This window comes from Balaenoptera borealis, assembly GCF_965194805.1.
Source record: "Balaenoptera borealis genome assembly, chromosome: 2".
NCBI lineage: Eukaryota > Metazoa > Chordata > Mammalia > Artiodactyla > Balaenopteridae > Balaenoptera > Balaenoptera borealis.
This window is the reverse complement of record NC_138867.1, coordinates 131,643,859-131,667,964: the sequence shown is the minus strand read 5'-3', so window position 1 is coordinate 131,667,964 and position 24,106 is coordinate 131,643,859. Positions and strand designations below refer to the sequence as shown.

Below are 24,106 nucleotides of genomic sequence, written 5' to 3'. Positions count from 1 at the left end.
CAACTGGTATGGCGTGTGCAGCGACGCACGACAATGGACTCTGGCTGTAGTGGTGAGTCCACATGGAACGTCACCCCTCCCCTCATGTTTGTATAGGGAATTGAAACCATCAGAGGAAGGACTGCTAAATGGATTCCTTCGTAGTTCCCTTCCACTTTACCGTACTGCCTCTAAAATGATCTCCTGCACCACTCTCCCAAGGTGGTCTCCCTTCCGGGTCCTCTCCCTCTGATCTCACCTGCATTGTACTTACCCTGCTCTAGACCTCTGTTTCCATTCTCAGACCCTCCAACTCACTCCAGCCTTAGGAACTACGTTCTCCCTTTGCCCTCTGGCACATGTGGCTCTTCCCCCTCCTCTTCCCATGGCTGGCAACCTCACATTGGTCAGCTCTCTGCTCAAACATCATCTTAGAGGGGCTCCCCAATAATTCTACTGAAAAGCCTCCCCACCACCTCCACCCAGTTTCTCACAACTCTCTGATTGTGTCTTTCAGAGTACCTGTTAAACTCTTTGTTTGCTTATTGCTTATTAATGTTCTCTTCCTTATTAAAGTGTAAGTTCTGAGTATAGACCTTTGCTGTTTTATTCACAGCTGTATCTCCAGTTGGTATGTAGTAGGTACTCAAAAATTTTAATTATTTGTTGAATAAACAAATGAATGAATATCAAAGGAAACCTATTTTATTTGCAAGTCATTAGTACTGCTATACATAGGCTAGGCATTCGGCTGGGTACTGGGGCATATAGGAATGAACCAGGAAGCTAATCCGGGGAGGTACTTTGGTTGCAAACAAACCCTTCAAGTTGTATTAGTGCTGGGTGGGGTTCTCCTTGGAGGAGGCACAGGTACTGTAGCTTAAAGTGGGGATTTTGGGGGACCTTAGACTGGGCCTCTTAATCATCTTGTGTTCTCATGTTTACTCTCTGTATGGCTCTACATCCTTCTGTGAAACTGCTTCATTCTTCTCTCTACCAAGGGCAGCTCCTCCTCACCCTCTGTGCTCTTCTAATTCCTCCGTAAATTAATCTTGCACCTGGCTTGGTCTCATCGTGGTCCTGACTCAGCTCTGATGCCTCCTTTCATGGTCTTGTTCTGCTAGCAATTCTCTCATTTGCTTACATCCCCTCTTCCTCCTTCCCTAGAGACAGATGTGGGTTGGTCCAGTCCCTCTCTTGATGCCAGGCCACAGGAGGTTGCCGGCTAGCCTAGGGATTGGTTTTACTTGTGTTAGGTTCAGCTTCTCGGGCAGCAGAGGTTGTGAGTGGGACAGTTAGTTTAGTAGTAGTGGGGCAGTTGGTGCTTGATATCCCCGGATGAGCATTCATTAAGAAGAGAAGATAGGCACAAAATAACTAGATTACACAGTAAATCAGAAGGATTTCATATGAAGGATACAGTGGCCCTGGAAATCAGAAAAGGAAAGATGACTTCTGGCCTAAATGGGGTCATTGATTCATCTTCCCTCTTTAGGAGCAGTTTTCATGAATCATAAATAAGCTTCTTGCAAGTATCAAAGAGAAGACAGAAAAAATGGGTTGTCAGATACATACACAGGGACCACATCTAAGTCCAAAGTTCTATTTCTCTTTTATCAGGAGTTCACATTTTGATGGATAAGCTGGGTCATTATTTAAATGCATTTGTCCTACATATTTTTAAAAGGCAACTGTGACTATTGCATAGACTATTTAGCTTCCGGGATTTTTAAGAAAATGCTGTATTAAAGACTGATTTTCCATTGTATATTCTAAAAGAAGCTGGATTTGAGTTTTGGGGTTGTATTAGTTAGGGCATGCCAAATCATAGTAACAAATAGATTAAAACGTGTATGGCACAGCAAAATAGAAGTTGATTTCTAGCTCACGTACAGTCAAAAGAAGTTCTAATGAGTGGATGTGGTAAGGTCGCTATTCCATGCTGCCATCCAGTCATTAGCTGTATAAGGAAAAAAGCATGGAGTACTATTCATGGAGCTTTTTAATGGGTCAGCCTGGAAGTGGCATACATCTTTCTGCTTATCTTTCATTGGCTAAGCTCAGTCACATGGCTACATGCAAGGGATGGTGGGAAATGTAGTCTACATGTGTGCCTAGGAAGAAGAGAAAATGGATTTTGGTTAGCAGCTTTTAGTCGCTACCATTTTTTTTTTTTGAAAAAAATATAGAAATTAGGCAGTCTAAAAGACTTTTCTGTTTTCTAAAATAGGAGAAACACTATTGCAAAATGTAACCATTTATTTTGTATACCTTCATATAGCCCATTTCCTTTTTCTCTTTCAAGTTTAAATCTAAGAATCTGAAAGGGTGAAGGACCCTAAAATTCAATTGCCCTTAATTTATAGATGAGGTCCAGGGAGGTTTTCCCTGGTCTCCTGAGAAACCAGAAATTGGTCTTCTGAGTCCAATTTCTTGTTGGACTCTGTCATCTCACCCTCAATGCAGAGGAAACATCTAGTTGGGGAAACACTAGGATCTATGTTTGGAAGTTAGGAAGACACAAATTCAATAACTGTTGAGAATCATAGGCTGTTGGCATTGGAAGTGGTTGCAAACTGCCCTTCACTTCAGAGTTTCTTTCGTAGCATCTTGAATAGTCATCTAAGTTCTATTCTTTGGGGACATTCAAAACAAGTCTGTTCCCTTTTTTATCTAACACCCCTAGGGCAGTGTTGTGGTTCTCAAGCAGCGTGCTGTGGCGTTCTAGGGTCCCACAAAAGGGTCATCTCCTTGGGCTGGGAGGAGGGCTAAGTCAGGGTCATGTTATGACTTCCATGGGCCCCTTCTTCCATAAAAAATATTAAAAATTACATTTTATGTCTGTATTGGTATACAATGTATAATTATATATTAAAACATTTTATTTGACCTAAAAGTACATTTTTTCTTCCAATTTTAAAAGAAATTAAACATTTTTGTGAGTTCCTAAAAGAATAGTGGGCCCTGCACAGTGCATCCATCCACTATGCCTCACAATGCATCCACTAAGTTGACCCTGAGCTGAACTTGCTCACTGCCCCCATCAGAGATGTTAAAAAGTGAAAAATGTGTGTCTTAGAATTAATGGTGGAATATCTCTAGATCATAGATGAGGAAACTTAGGATGAGAGAGGGTGACTTACAAGGACATTTGGTAGGTAAGTGACAGAACCTGGGCCACTGTTTCCATATCCTGTGCCTTTTCCACTCACCCATCCACTCCTTTACTCACATATTTATTCCGTGTTTAGTGAGGCCTCTACTGCAACAGGCGCACTGCACCACAACATCCCAGACCACACTTGGTACTTAGGGGAGGGCAAGATGTGTTATGTTCGTTTCACAGATGCACCATCTTGGACTCAGAAGCCGGGTGTGGGGTTTCTCCATACTTCTCTCGCTACAGAGAACAAAATGCAGGGCCTGTTATGCCACTTCCTGGTCCCAGCATCTCTTTGAGCCTGGTATAATGAACAACTTCTATCTTTTAAGATCTTGAATATTTATGATTCATGACAAAGTCTAATTTCTGTCTCACCTGATCAATCAAATGTAACAGAGAAGGATCTGGGGCACAGTCAATGCCACCTCTTCACTTTACAAATAACTCCTCTGTTGGGGTGGTATATACGTATCAGGTTCCATGCCACTAGAACTGCTGTTATCCCCACTTTACAGATGGGGAAACTGAGGCTCAGTAAGGCCTCAAGGTTTGAGTCCAGCCTGACTCCAGCTTTCTCTTCTTAATTGGTAAACTCCTCTCCCTCCCTTTTTATGGCTCCCCTCCACTACTTTCCTTTTGTAACAGTTTTTTTCCCCCTTCTTCTAGTTTTGACTCCTACAATCGAAGGTATAGGAGGTTTTTGAGCTGTTGAATCAATGCCTATAAATCAGTCAGTGTTCAGTCACCAGGAAAGTTTAGAATTTCACTCACCACCCAAATCAGCCAGACCTGAGTAGTTGAAGAGAGCAAAGTTCATTTGTTCCCTGGCTCCCGTGTGGTCAATCCCCCAGAGTCCTTTCAGCCAGCCACCTGACCGGAGGTCTTCCCTCTGTCACTGGGAGCACAGAATGGAATCCCTTTCCTTGAAACTACTGTGGTTGCTGGTATTTAAAAAAAATACGTTCATAAAGAAGCCTTTTTATTTCTAAGTCTAAGCTAATTTGCAAGATAGGCAAGTGTTATGGTGAAGCTATAGACATATGAATATGCACATACATTTATTTATAAGCACACACAAAGAGTTCTGGGATGATTCTCTCCAAAGCAGAAATAGCAGTCTCCCTTGGAGAAGAGAGTGGAAATACAGGAGCTCCAATCTTTATGAGACAAATTTCTGTATAGTTTTCATGTTTTTCAATGGACAATTGCTTATTTAATTAAAGAAATTAAACACCAAGAAATATTGTATTATGAAGAAATGGATATGGTCTTGGGTAAAATCCTGTGGCCTCTCTGGGTTCCAGTTTTCTCATTTCCAAAGTGAGAAATTAAATGATCTCTGAGGACACTGCCAAAGCACTAATAGTCTCCAGTTCTTTCCGTTCTATCTGATCAAGTGCAGCCTCTGTCGACCAGATCACCGGCAAGTGTAGGGAATCACTGTAATTTGCTTTTTAAGAGTAAATAAAGTTTACTTTATTTAGTAAAGAAAGTTTAATTTCTTCTGCTCCCAGAAGCAATGAAGCATTGCATCTGGCTCATTCATTTCACAGATACTTACTGAGCACATACCGTGGGTCCAGAGAGGATTCTAGGTGCAGAGGGCAGAGCAGTGAACACAAGTGACAAGGGCACCCACACCTGTGAGGAACAATACAGGAAAAAAAAAGAGTATAAAAACATCACAGTCATCACGGGTTAGAATAACTGGTATGTCAGGACCATAGGTGTTGCTCAAGTAGCCTTTCTTAGGAGACATTTGAGCTGACATCTGAAGAGTAAGAATGAGCATGTGTGCAAATAGCTGCAGTGCAAGAAGTTGCATTCTGAGAAGCAGGGCAAGTACAAAGGTCTGGAGGTGGGAAGGGCTTAGTGCATCGGAGGAGGAGGCTGGATCACAGTGAGTGGGAGGGGAAAAAAGGTGAGTGAGGTCAGAGAGGTCGGCATGGGCTAGGGCCTGCAGACTACCCAGCCTGTGGTTCTAAGAGCGTTAAATGTCCGTGAAAGACTTTTAGCTGGAGAATTGTGCTCCGATGTCATCAGTGGAGGTGGGGACTTCTGATATATCTTGAAGTAGAACTATGACAGGTCTCAGCAATGGAGTAGGTGAGGAAAGTGGAGCAAAAAAGGGGGGAAGGATAGTATACAACTAAGAGCCAACCCTGACCAGTGCCCTGACAGGAAGCCACAGTCGCAGGTTGGGGCTTGGATCAGTGTTAATTTCAATATCAGTAGCACAGGGAGCTCTACTCAATGCTCCAAAAAAGGGTGGATGTATGTATACGTATTGCTTATTCACTTTGCTGTAACAGTAGAAGCTAACACAATATTGTAAGGCAACTATACTCCAATAAAAATTTTTAAAAATGTTAATTTCATTTAAGCACAGAGTCCTTGCTTCGGCTTAGGGTTGAGGAGAAGGGAAGTGTAAGCTATGGCCCTGACCTCGAGAAGCTTAAGGCTGTTTTTAGGCTGGTGAGATGCACACACAATGGCAGCTGTGCATTACAAAAAATGCTTGCAAATTCTTGGTCACTCCTGCCATTGAGATGTAGCGTCTTCATCCCCTTCCCCTTGACTCTGAGTAAGCTTGTGACTGCTTTGATTGAGAGAGTATAATGGGAGAGATGCCATGTGATTTTATAAAGGGAAATGCCTCGTTCACCATCACACTTATGCTTGGAGCCTGAACCTCATGACTATCTGGGAACCACCACACCGTGAGGAAGCGCAAGCCATGTGGAGAGGCCACGTGTAACCCTACAAGTGGCAGACCTAGTCTTCGAGTCATCCCAGTGCAGGTGCCAGATGTGAGGCTAAAGGAACCTGTAGATGATTCCAGCCCCCTGGCTGTGAGCCACGTTTAGCCTTCGAGGCTTCCCACCTGAGGTCCCAGACATCATGGATCAGAGAAGAGCTGGGCCCTGTTCAAATCCCTGACCCACAGAGTCTGATTATTTGAAGTGACTACATTTTGGTGCAGTTTGTTACACAGCAGTAAAACCAGAGTAGCCAAAGTCATTCTGCAAAGGCTACGCACTGTATGATTACAACTGTATGACATTCTGGGAAAAGTAAAACTGTGAAGACAGTAGAAAGATGAGTGTTTGCCAGGAGTGGGGGAGGAGGGAAGAATGAATAGGCAGAACACAGAGGAGTTTTAGGGTAGTGAAACTATTCTGTATGATGCTGTAATGGTGGATACATTTATCCAAACCCATAGAATGTACAGCACCAACAGTGAACCCTAATGTAAACTACAGGCTGGGGGTGATGGTGATGTGTCATCGTAGGTTCTTTGATTATAACAAATGTACCGCTCTTGTGGGGTTGTTGATAACGGGGGAGGCTGTGTCTGTGTGAGGGACACAGTGTATGGGAATCTCTGTACCTTCCTCTCAGTTTTGCTATGAGTCAAAAATTGCTCTAAAAATAAAGTCTTAATAAAAAATCAAAACAGGGCAGCAGTCTAGGTTGGTCAGTTTCTTGAGCGAAATATTTAGGAGATCTCAATTTTAGTCCTGGCTTTGCCACAAAATCACTCATTTTAGGTTTTGATTCTAAGCACAGATTATTACAGCCTTGGGGATTTGATGCTAACTTCCTTAATGCCAGTCTGAGAGGCCCAGGAGGAGAGAGAGCAGTTTCAGCACCCTGAACCTCAGTATCTGTATACCTGGTGGCCTCTTTGGGGCATTCTGTCAGATGCAGAAGCAGCCCATGTTATCAGCTCAGATGGCCTCAGTGGTCACAGGGTGGCAGATTTCCCACCTCCCTTTCCTCTCCTAATTCCCCTCAAGGATCTTGGGCCTTGGAAACCAATGTCAGGGAAGACTGTGGGAGTTCTACACTCTGTGCCACTCACTTGTTCTGTGGCAACTGGACAAGTCCTGTTCCTCCTATGGGACTCAGTTCCTTATTGTGAAACAGAGATTTGGACAAAACAAGAGCTAAGAGGTGTGTTTGTCTTTGTTTTTTTTGCATGAGAGCCAACTGAGGAAAAGCAAAATGATGACAAGGTTTGGGAAATGTTTCTTCTTTCTCTAATTCAAGATGAAAATGACATTTAGAGAACCAAAAGCTGCACAGAAGTTGCTTAACTTCTTCTCCTTGGTCATCGTAACTAACATTTATTATATGTGAGGACTAGATTATGCCCAGTATTGTGCAAAGTGCTTAACATGCTTGAGGTGGTTTAGTGAAGCCTTTGTAGAAGGCATCTTTATCCCCATTTTAGGGCTGAGAGCACAGAGGCTTGGAGAGGTTAACTAACTGCCCGATGTTACCTAACTGCCAGGATTTGAGCACAACACCCCATATTCCTGACTCTTAGCTACCATGCCGTCCTTGCTTTCAGCTCATCCCCAAACATGAAGATCCCTTCCAGAGCTTATGTTTTGAGATTTTGAGATTCTGTGGACTCCTCCTCCCCAGAATTAACTCCTTCAGTGGTCTTGGAGAAGAGCTGGGTCTCTGTGAGAGTGGAGGCCAGGTCTTCGTACTTTCACTGATGACCAATTTTTCCTCCCTCCAAAAAACATCTGGGCCACGTGCAGAGGTGGGGCTTCTTCAGCACTCTGTGTCCAGGCTGAACTCCAGCCGCCGAGGATGACAGTGACAGAGGTACCCCGGACCACCTGCTGCCCTCCCGTCCGCAGACCACTTCCTCCTTGGGGACAGGAACCCTTTTTCAAAGTCCTCAACTCCTAATGAATGAACAGAACAGAACAATGGCTTCTGACGTCGGATAACTTCTGAAACCTGCTAGCCTCATGGTTAGATGGTTAGGCTCTGGGGTCGCACAGACATGGACCCTAATTTTGATTCTGCCCTTTATAACTTTCAGTCTTGGCCAGATGACTTACTTTCTCTTGGCCTCCGTTTCCTCATTTATAATAGGACACTCTCAGTCTCTTACAGCCCAGGTTCTTGTGAGGATTAAGTGGGTAATGATGAAAATGTTTATTTAACATCGTGCTCATGAAATCTGAGCTACTATCTTCCTTTTCATCCTGAGGCTGAGGGAGTTGGTGATACTGAGCTGTCCTGGGCTACACTTTAGGGGTAGAGTGATGAGTTAGGGCATCACTAGAACACAGAGGAGGGATGCAAACCATGGAAGTAATAGTAATGCTCCCTTACAACTGGTGTAGCCCACTGCATTTTGCAAAATGCACGCATATGCGTATACCCATACATAGACACATATATAGCCTTAGTTGATCCTTCACATGACCCTGGAGAGTAAGGAGACTGTATCACACGATATATTATTGAGACCATGGCCATGTTTACCCAGACGGGTACAGGATAGGAGGAGGTGAGAACTACTTTCACATCTCTGGGAAGAGGGGGGACATTTGGGAGGGCAAACCAAGAACCAGTGCCTAGGGACCGTCTCTAGTTCATATACTGCATTTTTAAATTCAGAGCAGGCTAAGTGTGGACACAGCTACTTGGAGGAGGTGGTGAGTTTCCACGTTCCTGGAAGTATGCACGCAAGAGGCATGTGTTAGATGGTGATCATTCCGCCCAGCTCTCTAGCTGGCTTTGGTGAGAGTCCAGGAATCTGGGAAATTGCGTATGATTAACTCGACAGGTAGAAAATGATAATCCTATGAGTCCTAGACATCCGTGCTCTCTCTTCACCTCCTGCTCCTTGGCACGGGCACGGCTGCACCTTCGTAATAAGATTAGCACAGTAAGGATGTCATTTCTGTGGGACTGCGGCCGCCAATCTGGTCTGCCTGCAGCCTTCTGACTTGAATTCCACAGACGCTTCTTTTTTTTTTAAACATCTTTATTGGAGTATAATTGCTTTACAATGTTGTGTTAGTTTCTGCTGTATCACAAAGTGAATCAGCTATATGTATACATATATCCCCATATCTCCTCCCTCTTGTGTCTCCCTCCCACCCTCTCTATCCCACCCCTCTAGGTGGTCACAAAGCACCGAGCTGATCTCCCTGTGCTATGCGGCTGCTTCCCACTAGCTCTCTATTTTACATTTGGTAGTGGATATATGTCCATGCCACTCTCTCACTTCGTCCCAGCTTACCCTTCCCGCTCCCTGTGTCCTCAAGTCCATTCTTTACGTCTGCGTCTTTATTCCTGTCCTGCCCCTAGGTTCTTCATGACCATTTTTTTTTTTTTAGATTCCATATATATGTGTTAGCATATGGTATTTGTTTTTCTCTTTCTGACTTCCTTTGCTCTGTAGGACAGACTCTAGGTCCATCCACCTCACTACAAATAACTCAGTTTCGTTTCTTTTCCACATATGCTTCTTGCCACTTTGCTCTTGCTGTGCTGGACTGGGAGAGGGATGGGCAGAGATGGCTCTGTGTGCCAATGTCAAGGGGGGGGGGTGGTGATGGGAAGTGTAGGCATTGGCAGAGTGCCAGCCAGTGGAAGTGAGCAAGTGGTAAGACAGATGAGAAGAGAGCAAATGGAATCACACCTGCGGGTGGGATGGTGGCGCTCTGTGGGGATGCGGAATGCCAAGTCGAAAGGCAATGGCACTGCTGCCGCCTGCCTCAGGGGGTCCTCTGGAGGAGGGGCTTCTGCAGATTTGATCATTTAATGAGTCTTGGTTTTCTGTGACAAGGAGACAGGCAGAACTGCATGTTGAGAAGCACAGTCCTTCTGAGATGCAGTCCTTGAATTGAGTCATCCATTTTTAATTCGTTAATTCATGGAGTATTAAACATGTGCTAGGCTTGGTGAGGTAGTGGAGTGGAAAGATTTCTGGAGTTGTAGTTAAATGTTCTGGTTTGACTTTGGGCCACCCATTAAATCCCTCTGAGCCTCTGTTTGCTCATCTGGAAAATGGGGATATGAGTGCTTGCCCTGTGCCCCTCACAGTGTTATTTTGAGGCTAGAATTAGGCCATGTGTGTGGCCCTGCAGCAACCCTTTCTTTAGTGGGTATGGGAGAAAAGAGGGCATGATAAAGAACTGATTTTCATTGTGAATCCCCATCTCCAAGAAAGGAAACATGAGCCAGTTTACAAGGTTATGATTCTGGGTTCTTAATAAAGATTGAGCATTTATCTTCCTGCCAGGCTGGGATAAAGGCAAGTTTGGAGCCAGACAACTCTGAAATGCAAACTGGCTCCACCAACTGGCAGTTCTGTGATGCTGGGCAAGTGAAAACAGAGGCAGGCTTTGGGGCTGCCTCTCTGACCACTTTCATGGGCATTGAAAGAGAGAGTATATGTAACGCCATCAGACAGGGGCTGGCTTCTAGAAAGTTATATGACTGAGAAGCCGACACTCTTCTGATCGAAAGTATTTTTCATCACTATATAGAGGACAGAGGCTGTGCTATTAGGGAAGATGGCAGCACCGTCTCTGTTTGCCTGTCCCAGAGAGGAATTCAAAAGGCTCTTGGTTCACTCCTTAGAAGGCATTCATTGCAACCATCTGGAGGCCTCCCCTTGAGGCATTCTGGTGGCAAGCAGAATCTTCGCCACTTCCTTAAATTTCTGGTGATGGCAACAAAAACATCTGTCAGACCACCCCAGTTTGGCTCTGCCTGCAAAACAATATCAGTTTTCTTCTTTTCGTTCTTTTGTTTGTAGGGCCAGCCCTGAGCCAAACACATCCTCAAGTTAGCTGATGCATACTTTTGCTTTTTCCCTCCACAGAAGGGGTATCCCATCACCAGCAGCTGTCTGGGGTTATCATTTGATAGAGGAAAGAAATTGTGAGTCAGGGGTTCATATGCCAGTCCCCGCTGACCCACTTTTGCTTCTTCTGTGAACCTGGACAAGTCTCTTGACCTTCCTAGTCTTAGGTTTTAATTTATAAAATGGGTATACTTATCTCTACTCTGCCTGCAATTCAGGACATTGCTGTGGATCAAGACAGACCATAGTTATGAAAGAGCTTTGTGGCTGCAGAATTCTGTGCCAATGTGAAAGATTGTTATTCCAGAACAACCATCACTTGAAGGAAAAGGATCAAACAGAGTGAGTGGAATTTTTTGTGTGTGTAAGCCAACAGAGCGGGAAGAGATTTTTCAGGGACTTCCGAAAGCATTCAACTGCTGCCTGGCCTTGCTGGCCTGTGTATCAGTACAGGTTGCCTCTGTCACTTTTCTCTTTATATACTCTCATTTATCTATGTAATCGCCCTCAAATCCTCACGGAATTTATGCATTTGGCCTGCTTCTTTCCATCAAAGGCAACACATTTAAGGCAACGTTGATAGCCAACGGTAGGTGTCCAATCTCTGCTGCAGAACAGAAATAAACATGAACAATAAAAGCTCCCCTTCTCTCCCTGAAAGAATTCAAAGAGAGAGCCGGGTAGAGACAGAGACAGAGGAGTGGGGGGAGAGAAAGTAGAGAGAGACCCTCCGCTAATATGCCCTTCCCCAAAGGGTGAAGAAAATAGAATTTTATGGGCAGAAAGGAACCATTTGAGGCTTTATTGCTTCCTTAACACCAGATCTTTTCAGAGAACTTTCCCTTATTTGTGAGTGAACCATCACAGCATCCCCCAGAAGACAGGTTAGCAGGACGGCCTTCTTTCCCCTGACAGCAGAGAAGAAAATGGAGGCGCATAGAATCCAGGATGGTGACGCTGGTGCCTGCAAATGGGTTTGGACAGGAAAAATTTGGATTCAGTCAAACCTGTCTGAAGCCAGTTGCTACCATAGAAACAATTGGTTTCAGCTCAGTTACTGACTTTCTTAATTAGTTATTATATGGTTCCTAGCTGGTCACTGATAGATGAATCAGAATTCCTCCTGTTGTCAGAGATGGAAATATAACTCAAAATAGCTTAGGCAAAAGAGACCATTGATTAACTCCCAGCCCTGAGAAGTCCTGGTAAGGGCTAGCCTCTGGAACACCTGGGTTCGGGGGCTCAAAGGCGGACAGAACTCTTTCCCTCCAGCCTGCATCTTGGCTTGGGTGAGTTGGGTTTTTTCTCTTCTACTGCAGAGGGGTCTCAATCTCTCTGATTCAGAAGATAGCCCTTGGATAGTTTTAGCTTGGACTCAAAATGTAGGCCCGCTGCTCATTCAAACTGCAGATTAAAAATGTCCCAGGGAAGGATTTTAATTGACCAGACTTGGGTCACGAGATCATGTCTAGCCCAATCATTGTGGCTGAGGCAAAAAGGGACTATAATTGCCTGGGCCAGGAATGTGGGGAAGGGCAGGGTACTAAGACTGGCAGCATGGCCAGGACCACATGATCACAGGGTAACAGGAGCAGTTCCCCAAAGGAAGGGATGCCAGGTTGCCGAAACCCACAGGTGTTTACTTTCAGTATTACACTGGTTTCTTTCTAATGGTTTTCCCATGGCTGAGAAGTTAGTTTTTATATTATTGCTAAATGGTTTCTAAGCAGTTCGTTAGGCTGATTGCTCAATCAAATTAAATTCACAGCTTCTTTTTTTTCTTCCTAAGTGAGTTTGTGTGTGAAGACAGAACTTCTAGGTCACAACCCATTTTTTTGAAAGAAAAACCAAAATGATTTTTTTTTATGATCATAGTTGCAAGGCAAGATGAAGAAAAGGCTAATGGCTATTTTATTTATTAATATAGAAAATTAAATGAAAAAAATCATTTTTTCCTCCCAGAATTGTTTAGATAACTGCTTAAATTTCCACTTCAAATGCCATGTACATCCAAGCTCAGGCTTTTTTGCTGAACGATCAATTTCTGCTGTCTCTTCATGATTGCTTTTTTGGATAACTACATTAAAACAAGGGCTTTCTAAATGTAAAAACATGACATTTGCCTTCAGTAACCTTTTAAAAAATTTTTTTAATTTAAAAAATGTTTTGATCCCAATCTCCCAATTCATCCCCCCCCTCCATTTTCCCCCCTTGGTGTCCATACATTTGTTCTCTACATCTGTGTCTCTGTTTCTGCCCTGCAAACCGGTTCATCTGTACCATTTTTCTAGATTCCACATATATGCGTTAATATACGATACTTGATTTTCTCTTCCTGCCTTCAGTAACCTTTAGCTTTCCATTCTGAATTCCTTGCTCACCTCCCTGTGCCTATCCTGTCCTTCAAGTGCCTCTTTGCTATTCCTATCAAAAGGTACTATTAAGAAAAAACCTTGTAACAGGCATTTAAACACAGTTTGAATTTGCCACATATTTTTGCCTACCAAGAGCACTTACAAAGAAACTTAACTTTGTGGAATAAAAGGCTTTGTCCTGGATAAGGAATTTTGGGAACACAGTAAACACCAAGGAAATGTTTTTGGTTGGGGGAAATTTTTATCACAATCCTGAAGTCCCGCCATCTAGATATTTGCCTGCTTTATTTAGATTCAAGACTAGTCTTGATTATAATTTTAGCTGCCTTAAACCAAACAAACAATCAAAAAGCCAAAAAAACAACCCCAAAACAAAAAAACCCCCACCTTCCTCAGATCATGGTCCAGTTTATCCAGATACACTTAACTAGCCCTACCTACAGGGCTAGAAAAAAAAGCCAGACATTGAGTTGTAGGGTTGTTTGAACGTGAGAAGATCTCTTTGCTGCATGCAAAGTACCCTGGACTTTGAGCCAGGACAGCTAGCTTCTAGCTAGTCTTGGTTTAACCAGGAACTTATGTGACCCTGGGCAAGGCACTCTCTAGGGCCTCAAGTTTACTTATTTATAAAATATAGTTGGATAAAATAATGATTAGATGATTTCTAAGGTCCCTACCAACTCTTATTAACTGTTCTGACTCTCATTCATTTATGTAAAACACTCATCCAATGGAAAGGCAAGTCTCTCTCCCCAAGGACATGTGAGCATGAAATCAGACAGTGCATGTAAAATGCCCAGCCCAGAGCAGATGTTCAACAAACCACCACTAATTATTGTACCACGTGGTTCCTGTATCTTGGTGTTTATGGACTGATTTTGGGTACTGTTTTCTTTGTTGGTAATAGCAGCCTTACTGTGACAATAGTCCAAACACACATATATAGAATCCTTACCTACAGCCAAGGATCCCCTGCCATGTGAGGCATATAAGATGCTATTGTCAACATTTCCCATGGGTCAAAAACCCTACAGTCCTTTAAGAATTGAGGAGATGTTTTGCTCTAGCAGGAATGGTGAACATGTTGCAAAGCAGCTGTCCTTCCTCATCTTGTGTTCATGACTTGCTTTATGAATCCATCATCGTTCCCTTTTACTGAGTACAGACAGGGCCCAGAACCCCTCTCATCACAGTGTCTTTGGTGGCACGATCCCTCTTGGTGCCCTAGAAGTCACTGGCTCCTTCTCTGGTGGCTGCTTGCATAGTCAAGCAAATGCCACCCATGGGTGGTGGGTCTCTCTCCTTCTGGTAGTGTCCTTCTGGGGCTTTTTATTGGACTCTGTCATGAGGACAGATGGCTTCCTGTGATTTGTTCCTGTGTTGTAGGAATTACCGAAATTCTAGGTGGCTGAATTTCTCCTTCTGCCTCTGGGCCTCAGTTGGCTCAGGTATCGAGTTGGGATGGTCATTCCGCCTCACAGGCTTCCTGCTGTGGAGATTGAGAGGTGTGGCGTGAAGTGCCTACACTGTGCCTGGCATATAGTAGATGCCCAAAATATGTTTCTTGCTGAATTCAATACCTGATACCTGAGTCAATTTCTTTCCCAGCCCAGAAAACTTCAATTCCCTATTTCAGGATGAATTAAGTAATAGCTCCCCACATGCAGTCCAGCCTTCTCTTTGCTTGCCCTGGCTGTGTGGTGCCAGCTGCATTAGGAACTTGCCCTTTCCCAAACAGGCCCTGCCTAATCCTGCCTTCATGCCCTGGCTTGTTCTGTTTCCCCTTCTTTGAAGGTCTTCTCTTTTATCTATGGCTGTGTAAGGTCTACAGACACTCAAGGCAACACATACATGGCATCACCTCCTTCCCTGATTTCCCCAGTCAAAGAGCATTTCAGCTGTACGTCTCCCATTCATCAAGTCATTCAACAAATGTTGATTGAGGATCAGTTATGTACCAGGTATTGTGCTGAGGCAGACAAGGTCCCTGGCCTTATGAATGCCTCATCTAGATGGGAAGAGATAGACTTCAGAGTTCCCTTTCTAGAGGCTGGAAAGGCACTTTGCCTTTTTATCCATCTATCTTCGACCTCATGTTATACTTAATTGTGTTTATGAGTCTTATTTTTCCTTCCTGACTATCAGCTCTCCAAGAGACAGGACTATCTCTTATTTGCTTCTGTAGTCCCCATGACATCTACCTGTGGACATGGCTGCTTGTTGCCTATGTTTGTTAGAAGCAAGAATGTATATTCTGGGATTAAAAATTAAGCTTTTGGGGAGTAGATAAGGCTCACCTGTAGGTCCCTCAGCTGGTTCTGGCTGTAGAGTCGCTTGTAAAAAGAGACTGGCCAGAGTGTGAGCCACTTCTGCAGGCAGAGACCTCTGCTCTCTCCTCAGTCACAACTGTCAGCTCTGTCTAGATGCCTGATGGACTCACCAGCCTTGGCTTCTCGGCCCTGTCTAGATTTACACTGTGGGCTAATCCCTTCTGGACTCAGCCTGTTTCCCGAAAAATCAGTTTCTTCCTTGTCTAAATTGATGTAACTGTTCATCTTCTCTGATGGTTCACCTGACTTAGAATCCTTGACCTTTTTCTATTTAGGCTTGTCTCACCATCATCCGTATCCCGACATGCTACTGAGACGCTGTAATTACAGAAGGCAGAGTTTCTCGACCTCAGCACTATTGACATTTTGGGCTGGATAATTCTTTGTTGTGGGAGGCTTCCCTGTGTGTTGTCGGATGTTTAGCTGCATCCCTGGGCCTCTACCCACTAAATTCCAGTAGCAACATCTACCCCCAATTATGGTAACCAAAAATATCTCCAGACATTACCAAATGTCCCAGGGGGCACGACATCGCATCTGGTTGAGAACCACTGACATAAGGCTATACCCAGGGATCTTTGAGATCAGTTAGATTAATCCCCCTTCTCTCATTTCACAAGCAAGGTCACTGAGGCCTAGAGGAGGGAAATGAATTGCCCAAGATCGAACCACAGATTGGCAGTGATGGAGGCCATAGACTTTGTATCTTTTCTATCTTAGTCCAGTGCTTTTCCTTAGCATGGTGAAATCTCCTTAAGAGACAGTCAAGTAAAGTGAAAAGAGAGTGACTCTGGAGAGGGACAAACTGGGATTAGAATGGAGATCAAGTCATTGGTTGGCTGCATGACCTTGGGTTCTGAACCACTCTGAGCTTCCATTTCCTCCCATGCAAAGGAGGGGTGATAAATTCCCACCTCACAGAATTGTGTTGAGGACTAAATGAGATGTTTGTAAAGCTCTAAAATCTTACCTGGTATGCAGTTAATCTAAGTAAATGCTGGTTCCCTCCTCCCTTGTATGTAGTGCCATAAAAATGGCAAGCATACTATTGAGGAGAAGTTAGAGTTGTTGCCAGCAGGACTCAGTGCCCGTGGAAGATGAGGCTGATAGGCAGTGCTTTCCAGTGGACAGTGTTAAAAATGCAGGTGGTGGGATTTGGTGTCTATAATGGAAACAGCCAAGTAGTTTTCCAGTTTGGAAAATAACTGGCTGTGCTGAAAGCTGACTCATTTGACAGAGTGGTTTCCTCTCCCCCCGTTTCCTGAGTATGCTCCTCTGATGATTATATCTTATCTCTAACATCCTGTGTCTCTTTCTTCCCCCAGCAGAATGTTATTATTACAAACATGCCTAAAGGGTAAAAACTAGCATTTAGAGCCAAGTTGAGGACTGTATCCCAGCCTTCCCTCGTATCAGATGAATATAATGGTATTTTCTCTCCTGGAGATTTGACTGCTCTCAGGTTACCTGGGTTCTGGTGTTAGTCTGGCCACAGACAACCCTAATATGATGATGCTTTGAAATTTTCACAGTTTTCATCATGAGCATTGTTTTATCCCCAGGGTGGCCTGATTGTAGTGGTTCTCAGTCCTGGCTGCACATTTTAATCACCTGAAAGTTCAAAACAAAACAACAACAATGAAACGACGACAAGACAACCGTTCGTGCACGGTTGTGTATTTGGAGATGCATCTTGGGCATTGGTGATTTTGTTTAAAGTTCCCTACGTGACTCCAGTTAGGGTCAAGAGTCACTGCCTATTTTGACACCAGATGTCCCATAGCTTTGGTAGGAAAATGAGGCTCAGGTAGTTCATTTTCTTGTCCTAGGTTGAAAAAGCAGGAGGAGGAGAAGCCGGGTATTGTGAATCCCGATCTCATCTACTGACCTTTCCACTTTCCACCCTAGTACATTACTTCTCTGCTCAGGGTGTGATCTGGAAACTTCAAGAAACAAAACTTGTTTGAAAATTACAAAGCACTATATTAGGGTTATTTGTCAGTGGCCAGACTCACACTAGAACCCAAGTTACCAGATGGCAGTCAAATGTCCATGATCCCAAGGGAGAAAATGTTATTCTAGTCATCTGATAGGAGCAAAGAAAGTGGCTTGTTACTCAGGAACCTCAGTTTTCTTATCTGTAGTGTAGGATAGGAATGGACCTCCGTAGTCGTGCTTTCCTAGAGGGAACATTAGCATTTGGTAAGGAAGGAACTTGCCATCTTGTCTCTCGATGAGGACAAGTTGATTTTTGACACTATTTTAGTGATATTCATGCCCATTTGTGTAGGGCCTTGTTGACCCCCTCTTAGCGTGTATCAGAGTGTTACTCAGCAGATAACCTGAACAGGGCTGTAAAAGGTGCAAAGATAAAGTAAGGAACATTAGAGGCTATATATTTCAACTTTCACACCAGTGGCATCTCCTCAACCGGGGTTTGTTCCAACTCCAGGGGCAGCCTAATCCTACCATGGGGATACTTTGACCATTGGGAACTCCTTGTTTAGTCCCAGAACTGATCCTGGTCTTGTCCGCACAGAAAGCTACCTCCACTTCCCGGGACAGCCATGAGGATCCTTCTCCAGGCTGAACCAACTATTCTGCAGGGGATCTGCGTTTCAGTCCCCTTTCCAACCTGCTTGCTGCTCTTTAGCCTGGATCTATTTTAAAGGAGCCCAAAGTGACTCTTCCTCCTCTTCTCCCTTTGGGCTAATCCTGTCTGGATTAGTGATCGCTCATGACCCGAGAGGATAGATTGGCTTTCCCAAAGGTGTGGCAGGTGTAGCTTGAACCATTCCATTTTCAGTTGCTCTGGTATTACAGGAAGGCAGAGAACTGTTTGCCTGTGATTTTCCTGTCCACCACGTATCATAACCTGGTTAACAGGGAGATGAGCAACGTAAAGCCTTTGGATTCCAGGCAGAATCTCGGCTCTGTTACTTACAAGACTGTGAGGAGGTTGTGATATCCCTTTAAGTCTGAGATTCCTTATTTCTTAGAAGGCCACTGTCATGATATAGAAGATATGAAGTGTGCTTAACATAGTAAGTGCTCAATGCATGGTAACCTGTGCTCTTGTAGCCGTTATGATCATTATCCCAACTATTTGATGGTAAGGTGACAGAGGTCAGTTTTCTCCGTATGGCAGCTGGTGCTAAGGGCTTCTTCATTCAGAAGCACCCTAGATGCTGGAGGTGACTGCAGGTGGGTCTGAACAGTGACCGGAGCTTCACACAAGTCTGCTAGCTTCTTTCCCTTCCCCCAGCCCTTTTAAACCATGGCAGTCGCTGCCTGAAATGCCACTGTTATTTGAGACCTCTGACCCCTGCTAATGTGCAAAGTCCCCTGGGAAAGAAAGCACTTGAAGCCGTTCTTAATCACTGGTATTTAAGTGTCAACAAATGAGTGAAAGAATAGATTTCAGGCAGGAAGGGGGCGGTCATGTGGTCTGAGGGCCAAGATTATCTATTTATAAGGCTGGTCTAGATTTGGTTTTGGTTGTGACTTGCACATCACAAATATACCTGGACTCCAACTTGGGGATGTCTGGAAGACACCCGCTGTGAGCCATGCAGTTCCCTAGGGGTACTGTGACCACTGCAAGTTGAACCCTGTTCCTTATGCAATTGGAACCATGGCCCTTGAAAACCAATACCATTCTGTCTTTTTGTTGCTGTTATCTTATTTGGCTGAATAACTCACAATGATCTAGTTCATCTGAAATGACTTGTTTGAAGAGCTGTTTGTGAGTCAGGAGTACTGGTCACCATTAAAAATGCACTGAACTTATGCTTAGCAATAAGAAAATAACAGTTTAGAGCTCTGGCTTCAGAAATGGCACAAAAATGGAATGGACAAATATGAAAAGTAGATAATGGATCCACAGTGATTTAATTCTTGGTGATATTTTCATTTTATGCAAATACCAAAAGAAAAAAAAAACCTGGTTATTTGAAAGAAAAACAGGAACCAAGAAAAATATTTAGTGTTTGATCAAGCAAAAATCCTTTCACACATCTGCCAAGAGAGTTAAAACAAATAGAGATGTTAAATAAAAGGCCCAGGTACCAAAGAGCAAAATTTAATGAAAGCCAGAACTGTTAAGTATGGATTCCTGTTGAGAAAAATGTCAGTCTCTTTCAGAGTTTTCCCATTGCTCTATTTTTAAGAAAAGTGTAGTAAAAATACATAATACAAGTTAACTTTTTTCTTACTTTTGTTTTCCCCATCACCCCTCCATCGATGAAAAACATCTTCTGCTGGAGTCGTGGACCCCCACGTAGCATAGACCCTCATTTCTAGCATCGGCGGTCTCTCCTATCAGATCATGTTACTGGTGAGCTCACTGGCTGAAGAGACATCTTACCAGGCCAAAGGCAAAAGGTCTTTGAAGCAAGTTGATGGTAGAGGGTTATTTCCAACTCCTCCGAAATGCAGACTCCCTAATGGTGGCTCATATCAGATTCCGCAGTGGTAGGTTAAGGGTTGGGAAAGATCTGGTGAGAGGTCAAGGGATGGGGAGGACACCAGCTGGCAGTGGCAAAAAGTGACATTCCATCTTGAGGGTCCTGCTTCACGTACCATGCCCACATTGACATGTGAGAGACTGAACAACAACACTTGAGTTGAAAGGGCAAAGAGTTTGATGGTTCTTTGCTATGGCTGATGAAACGAGGATGGAAGAGACATAGAGATGGTGGGTGTCCACAGAGAGAATCCACAGATGAAGCCAGTCATGCTGCCCCCACTTGTAGGTAGGCTCCAAAACCTTTAGTTTGTCAATTGCTAATGATAACCCGTAGCAGAGAGACTGGATAGAAGTAGGGAGTAAGGGAACAAGCCAGATTATGGTTATCAATGAGAGCTGATGACACATGGCACGCACTGAATCATGCACCTAGGAGAGTGGCTGCTGGAGAGCTGGAAGCCGATTGCACCAAGAATGAGAGTTGGGATCTCCAAGATAGCTATGTGCCTGGACCCACCTCCCCAAGACCCCAACCAAAGTTGTAGTCAGCCTGGATTTCTCTCCATAAACCCTGTCACTTCTCCAATCTTGTTTTCATTCAGGTTGTAGTCACAAACATGGGCCTGTTGATTCTGGTCACTGGAATACAACGTCCTCATTCTGTCTTAGCCAGGGGGAAGGTTGGCCTCCTTGGGTGAGAAGTTGGAGTCAGGAATCTTAAGGTCCCCCAGTGTTATTATCAACTTATTCCATCTCCCTATCCTCCTTCAAATCATTCAGCCTTGGGCATTTTACTTTCTAAAGATGACAGAAGGTTATCTGGCTACCTGCTAAAACAACACTTTTATATGGACATAAAAACTCAAGTTTTCTAGGTCACCAAAACCCTAAGTTTCATACTTGGTCTCTCAGTCGTAGGACAGGGCACACCGTGGAAGGTTCTATTGCTTGTGGGCTTTGATGAATCTTCCTCTTCCAAAGTTCTTCCATCAGCTTTCTTTTGCATTTAGCTTGTATAACATTTCCCCCCCACATCAGACGCTCTGAAGAGAGAGTCTATTCTACAATGGGGTTCCTGCTCAGATGTCGAGCAAATGACAGGTGAGAATCAGGGGTGCTATCTCCCTGGATGCCAGCTCTTCTCAAGGCTCTACATGGTTCAGGAGGCCAGTTGCCCTTCAGCCACCAGAGTGCCTTTGGGGCTTGAGCGTAGCAGGAGGACACAGTCCTCATGGCTGAGCTTGACTCTGTGAAGAAGCACACTGTTCCACCTAAGGCCTATGAGATGGCTGTTACCCATTCAAAGAAGCTTTATCTGAGCCTCTGGCAATAACTTCACGAGTCCTCTTCCGACTGCACACCTGCCTTTACCTTCTCCGCCACCCTGGGTCTGAGTTGCTTCACACGTGTTCTCAGCTAAATCAGCGCCTAGGCAGTGCCCTGTGTGTGGGCGGCAACCCACTCCTGCAACAGCTTCGGTCTCCACCCACGGCTTGGGGCCGAGGTGTGGAGGGGAATCTGGAGAGCTCCCATGATGAACTCATTTGAAGATTGCTTTTTTCCTTTTGCTTGCTTGTCAGGTGGAACGAGTCTTGACTCTCCAATCCGAAAACTAAAAACTAAACTAAAGTGGGATGGGTCAGGAGTTGGGAGTAAGAAGGAAAAGGAAGGGGCCTAACAGAACCTGCAAACCATGGATATTAATAAGAAAAAATATATAGTGCACACACTAAGACGCATGAATAACCGAATTCAAAGAAAACAGGACAGCTTCCTCATTAGTGCGCCAGTGACTCCGTGTTCAGAGACACAGGCTCTACGTAACAGGGTTATTCTCCCCTTATTGCAGTACAGTGTTATGTGTCATCCTCACTTAGCAAACGGAAAAGGGTGAAAGAACATCAGAAAAGGAAAAGGGGCCGCAGAATGGTTTCTCAATTCTTCAGGAAAATCTGTTGAATCATCCTCCTCGTGGTCATGGTGGTTGGTGGCGGTGGCATTTCATTTTGTTGTTTTTGGCACTGAAGGGTTTGGGATGGAACTGGGGGAGCCTGGGCACACTCCCCAAGGGGTCTCCGTCTGCTCCAGTTACAATCCGGTGGCTCCCAAGGGCATCCCTGAACTGTGGCTCATGCAGGGGATCGATTGCATGGACTTGGGGAAGTCATGGCTGACCACCCGGCCGTTCTCTCCACTACCGCCACCGCTGGCTCCTGCCCCGCTGTTTCGGGGGAGTGTCGATGTCCGTATGGCTTCGTTGATGGATTGCTGTGGGATCAAACAGAAACCCTTTTCAGGAGGACCGGGGGTTCTTCCCCAGGTCCTTGGCAGTGATTGGCAAGGAGAATGAGTCAACACTGGACTTAAAATGTTGCCCCATTCTCTTCCCCATCCAACTTTTTTCCTAATGTGTAATGCTAGTCTTGACTTCCCATGAACCCACAAAACTGTTATGTGGCTCTGGACAAGTCTGATCCCCTCTCTGGACCTCACGTGCTCTTGGTTTAGTAAGGTGTGCTGGATTGGGTGATCTCTAAGATCCTTTCCTGTTCTTATATTCTGTGATTTCTAAAGGTACAACAGATCCATGGTAGTATTGATGATAATAAACATAGCAACATGACCAAGTAGAAGACTCTAGAAATGGGGTTTAGGAAACTTGGGTTTTAGCCCTGGTTCTGACATCAGCTAGTTGTGTGACCTTGTGCATGTTTCCTTATCTCTCTAGACCTTTTAAATCTCCATGTTTGTCAAAATGTAATTATCTGTGCACCTACTGATTTTATTAGCAAGAATGGTACTATACTGCATGAAAAATGAGTTGAAATGTTAACAGAAAATTGAGGGTGTATCATTGTTAGCTGAAAATTTAAAACTACCTCTGATTTACTTCTGGAAAAATGCTATCCTACCTCTAGCAGTATGTGTTAAGGGAATGTCGGACTTGTTTGAATAATACAGTCAGCATAATGTAATTGGAAAGAAGCATGTGCTAAAGAAAATGAGAATGAATTCCAAAGATCAATATCTGCACGTCATCTGCTTCCCATCAGCACATGTAACCTGTACTTCTAAACCGACACATCAGATCAGTGCTACTGATTTGTGAAAGCTTGTGACTTCTAGAATGTTGGAATTCTAGATGTGAAAAGAGCTCCAATGATCACCCCAGGATCAGATGAGTTAGAGAGAATGCTCAAGACCACAACCTGTAATTAGATCCATATCCTATTAGACAAGAGGAAGTGTTCTGTTCCAAGATCCTTTGGAGAAAGAAACTTCATGACATGAAATTTAAATCCTCTTCCTATCACTTCCAACTTCCCGTTGAAAGATACCTATAGAAATTTTGAGGTAGGGCTTAGTTTCTTGGTGGGAATCAACACAAAGGAGAATGAGTTGAGGGGTATATGAGTTGAGAGGTTTCTTTCTCTAAGATCAACCTACCCATCCTTCAAGACTCAGTTTGTTCCTACCTCCTTGAAGTTGTCTTAGACTGCCCCAGCAAGTCCTGCCCCCCACCCCTGCCAGTACTTATGCATTAGAGATTTGCTTGCAATGATTCTGCTTCAGGTATGTAACTTTCGTCTTCTTTAAGAGAACTAACTGTCTGGAGAAGGACAAGGGCTGTGTCTTCTCAATCCTTAGCTACCTGCCAGCGTGTCTAGCATGTTGTTAGAGGCCCAGTAGATATCCTTGAATTTGTCTAAGAAAAGCCAAACACATAGGGCCATTCTCAGAAAGTTGATGGCTTCCTCTTTTGCACATTGGCATGATTCTAGTGATCAGAGAAATCAGTCAACCTACTGTGGCCTCATGGATGTAAACAGGGCAGTTTTGACCCAATTGTTACTCTTTCTGCTGTACTATGTTGGGAGGATCCTCTTATTACTGGCAGTTCTGACAGTGTTTTAAAATATTCTTTCTTTTAAAAAATCCATGATTCAGACAGATCTGCCCCATATGATGCTCCACCCACATGGGTTCTGTCTCCTCTTCAGACTCCTGGATGTGATTTATTTACATTCTGCCTGGTTGTCCTTCACGGAAGAGGAAGTGTGACCTGGATAGCATTCTTCTAAGTCAAGGTCACATAAACACCACTGTGATGCTCTATGGGGGAAATGTGAAAAGAAAACATGAGGAATGCATGGTTACTTA

At 44.1% G+C, this 24,106-nt stretch overlaps 1 protein-coding gene, 2 long non-coding RNA genes and 1 pseudogene across 6 annotated transcripts in view; 1 reads left to right on the top strand and 3 right to left on the bottom strand.

Annotated features, from left to right (window-relative positions):
• The window catches only part of LOC309622898, an 843,724-nt gene that overhangs the window by 105,886 nt on the left and 713,732 nt on the right, over window positions 1-24,106 (bottom strand). The window lies entirely within an intron of this gene.
• The window catches only part of LOC309622902, a 480,082-nt gene that overhangs the window by 213,201 nt on the left and 242,775 nt on the right, over window positions 1-24,106 (top strand). The window lies entirely within an intron of this gene.
• Window positions 1-24,106, bottom strand: part of LOC309622864 (N6-Methyl-AMP deaminase pseudogene) — a 472,574-nt pseudogene that overhangs the window by 264,874 nt on the left and 183,594 nt on the right. The gene's annotated exons all lie outside the window — the stretch shown is intronic.
• GRIA1 (glutamate ionotropic receptor AMPA type subunit 1) overlaps window positions 9,802-24,106 on the bottom strand; it is a 315,761-nt gene continuing 301,456 nt past the window's right edge. For 2 of the 3 annotated variants that reach the window (XM_082379062.1, XM_082379061.1), the window contains exon 16: window positions 9,802-22,234. In XM_082379062.1, coding sequence (XP_082235188.1) covers window positions 22,034-22,234 — 201 coding nt within the window. In that variant the 3' untranslated portion in view covers window positions 9,802-22,033. The remainder of the gene's footprint in view (window positions 22,235-24,106) is intronic. The other variant, XR_014241162.1, reaches the window with a different exon arrangement.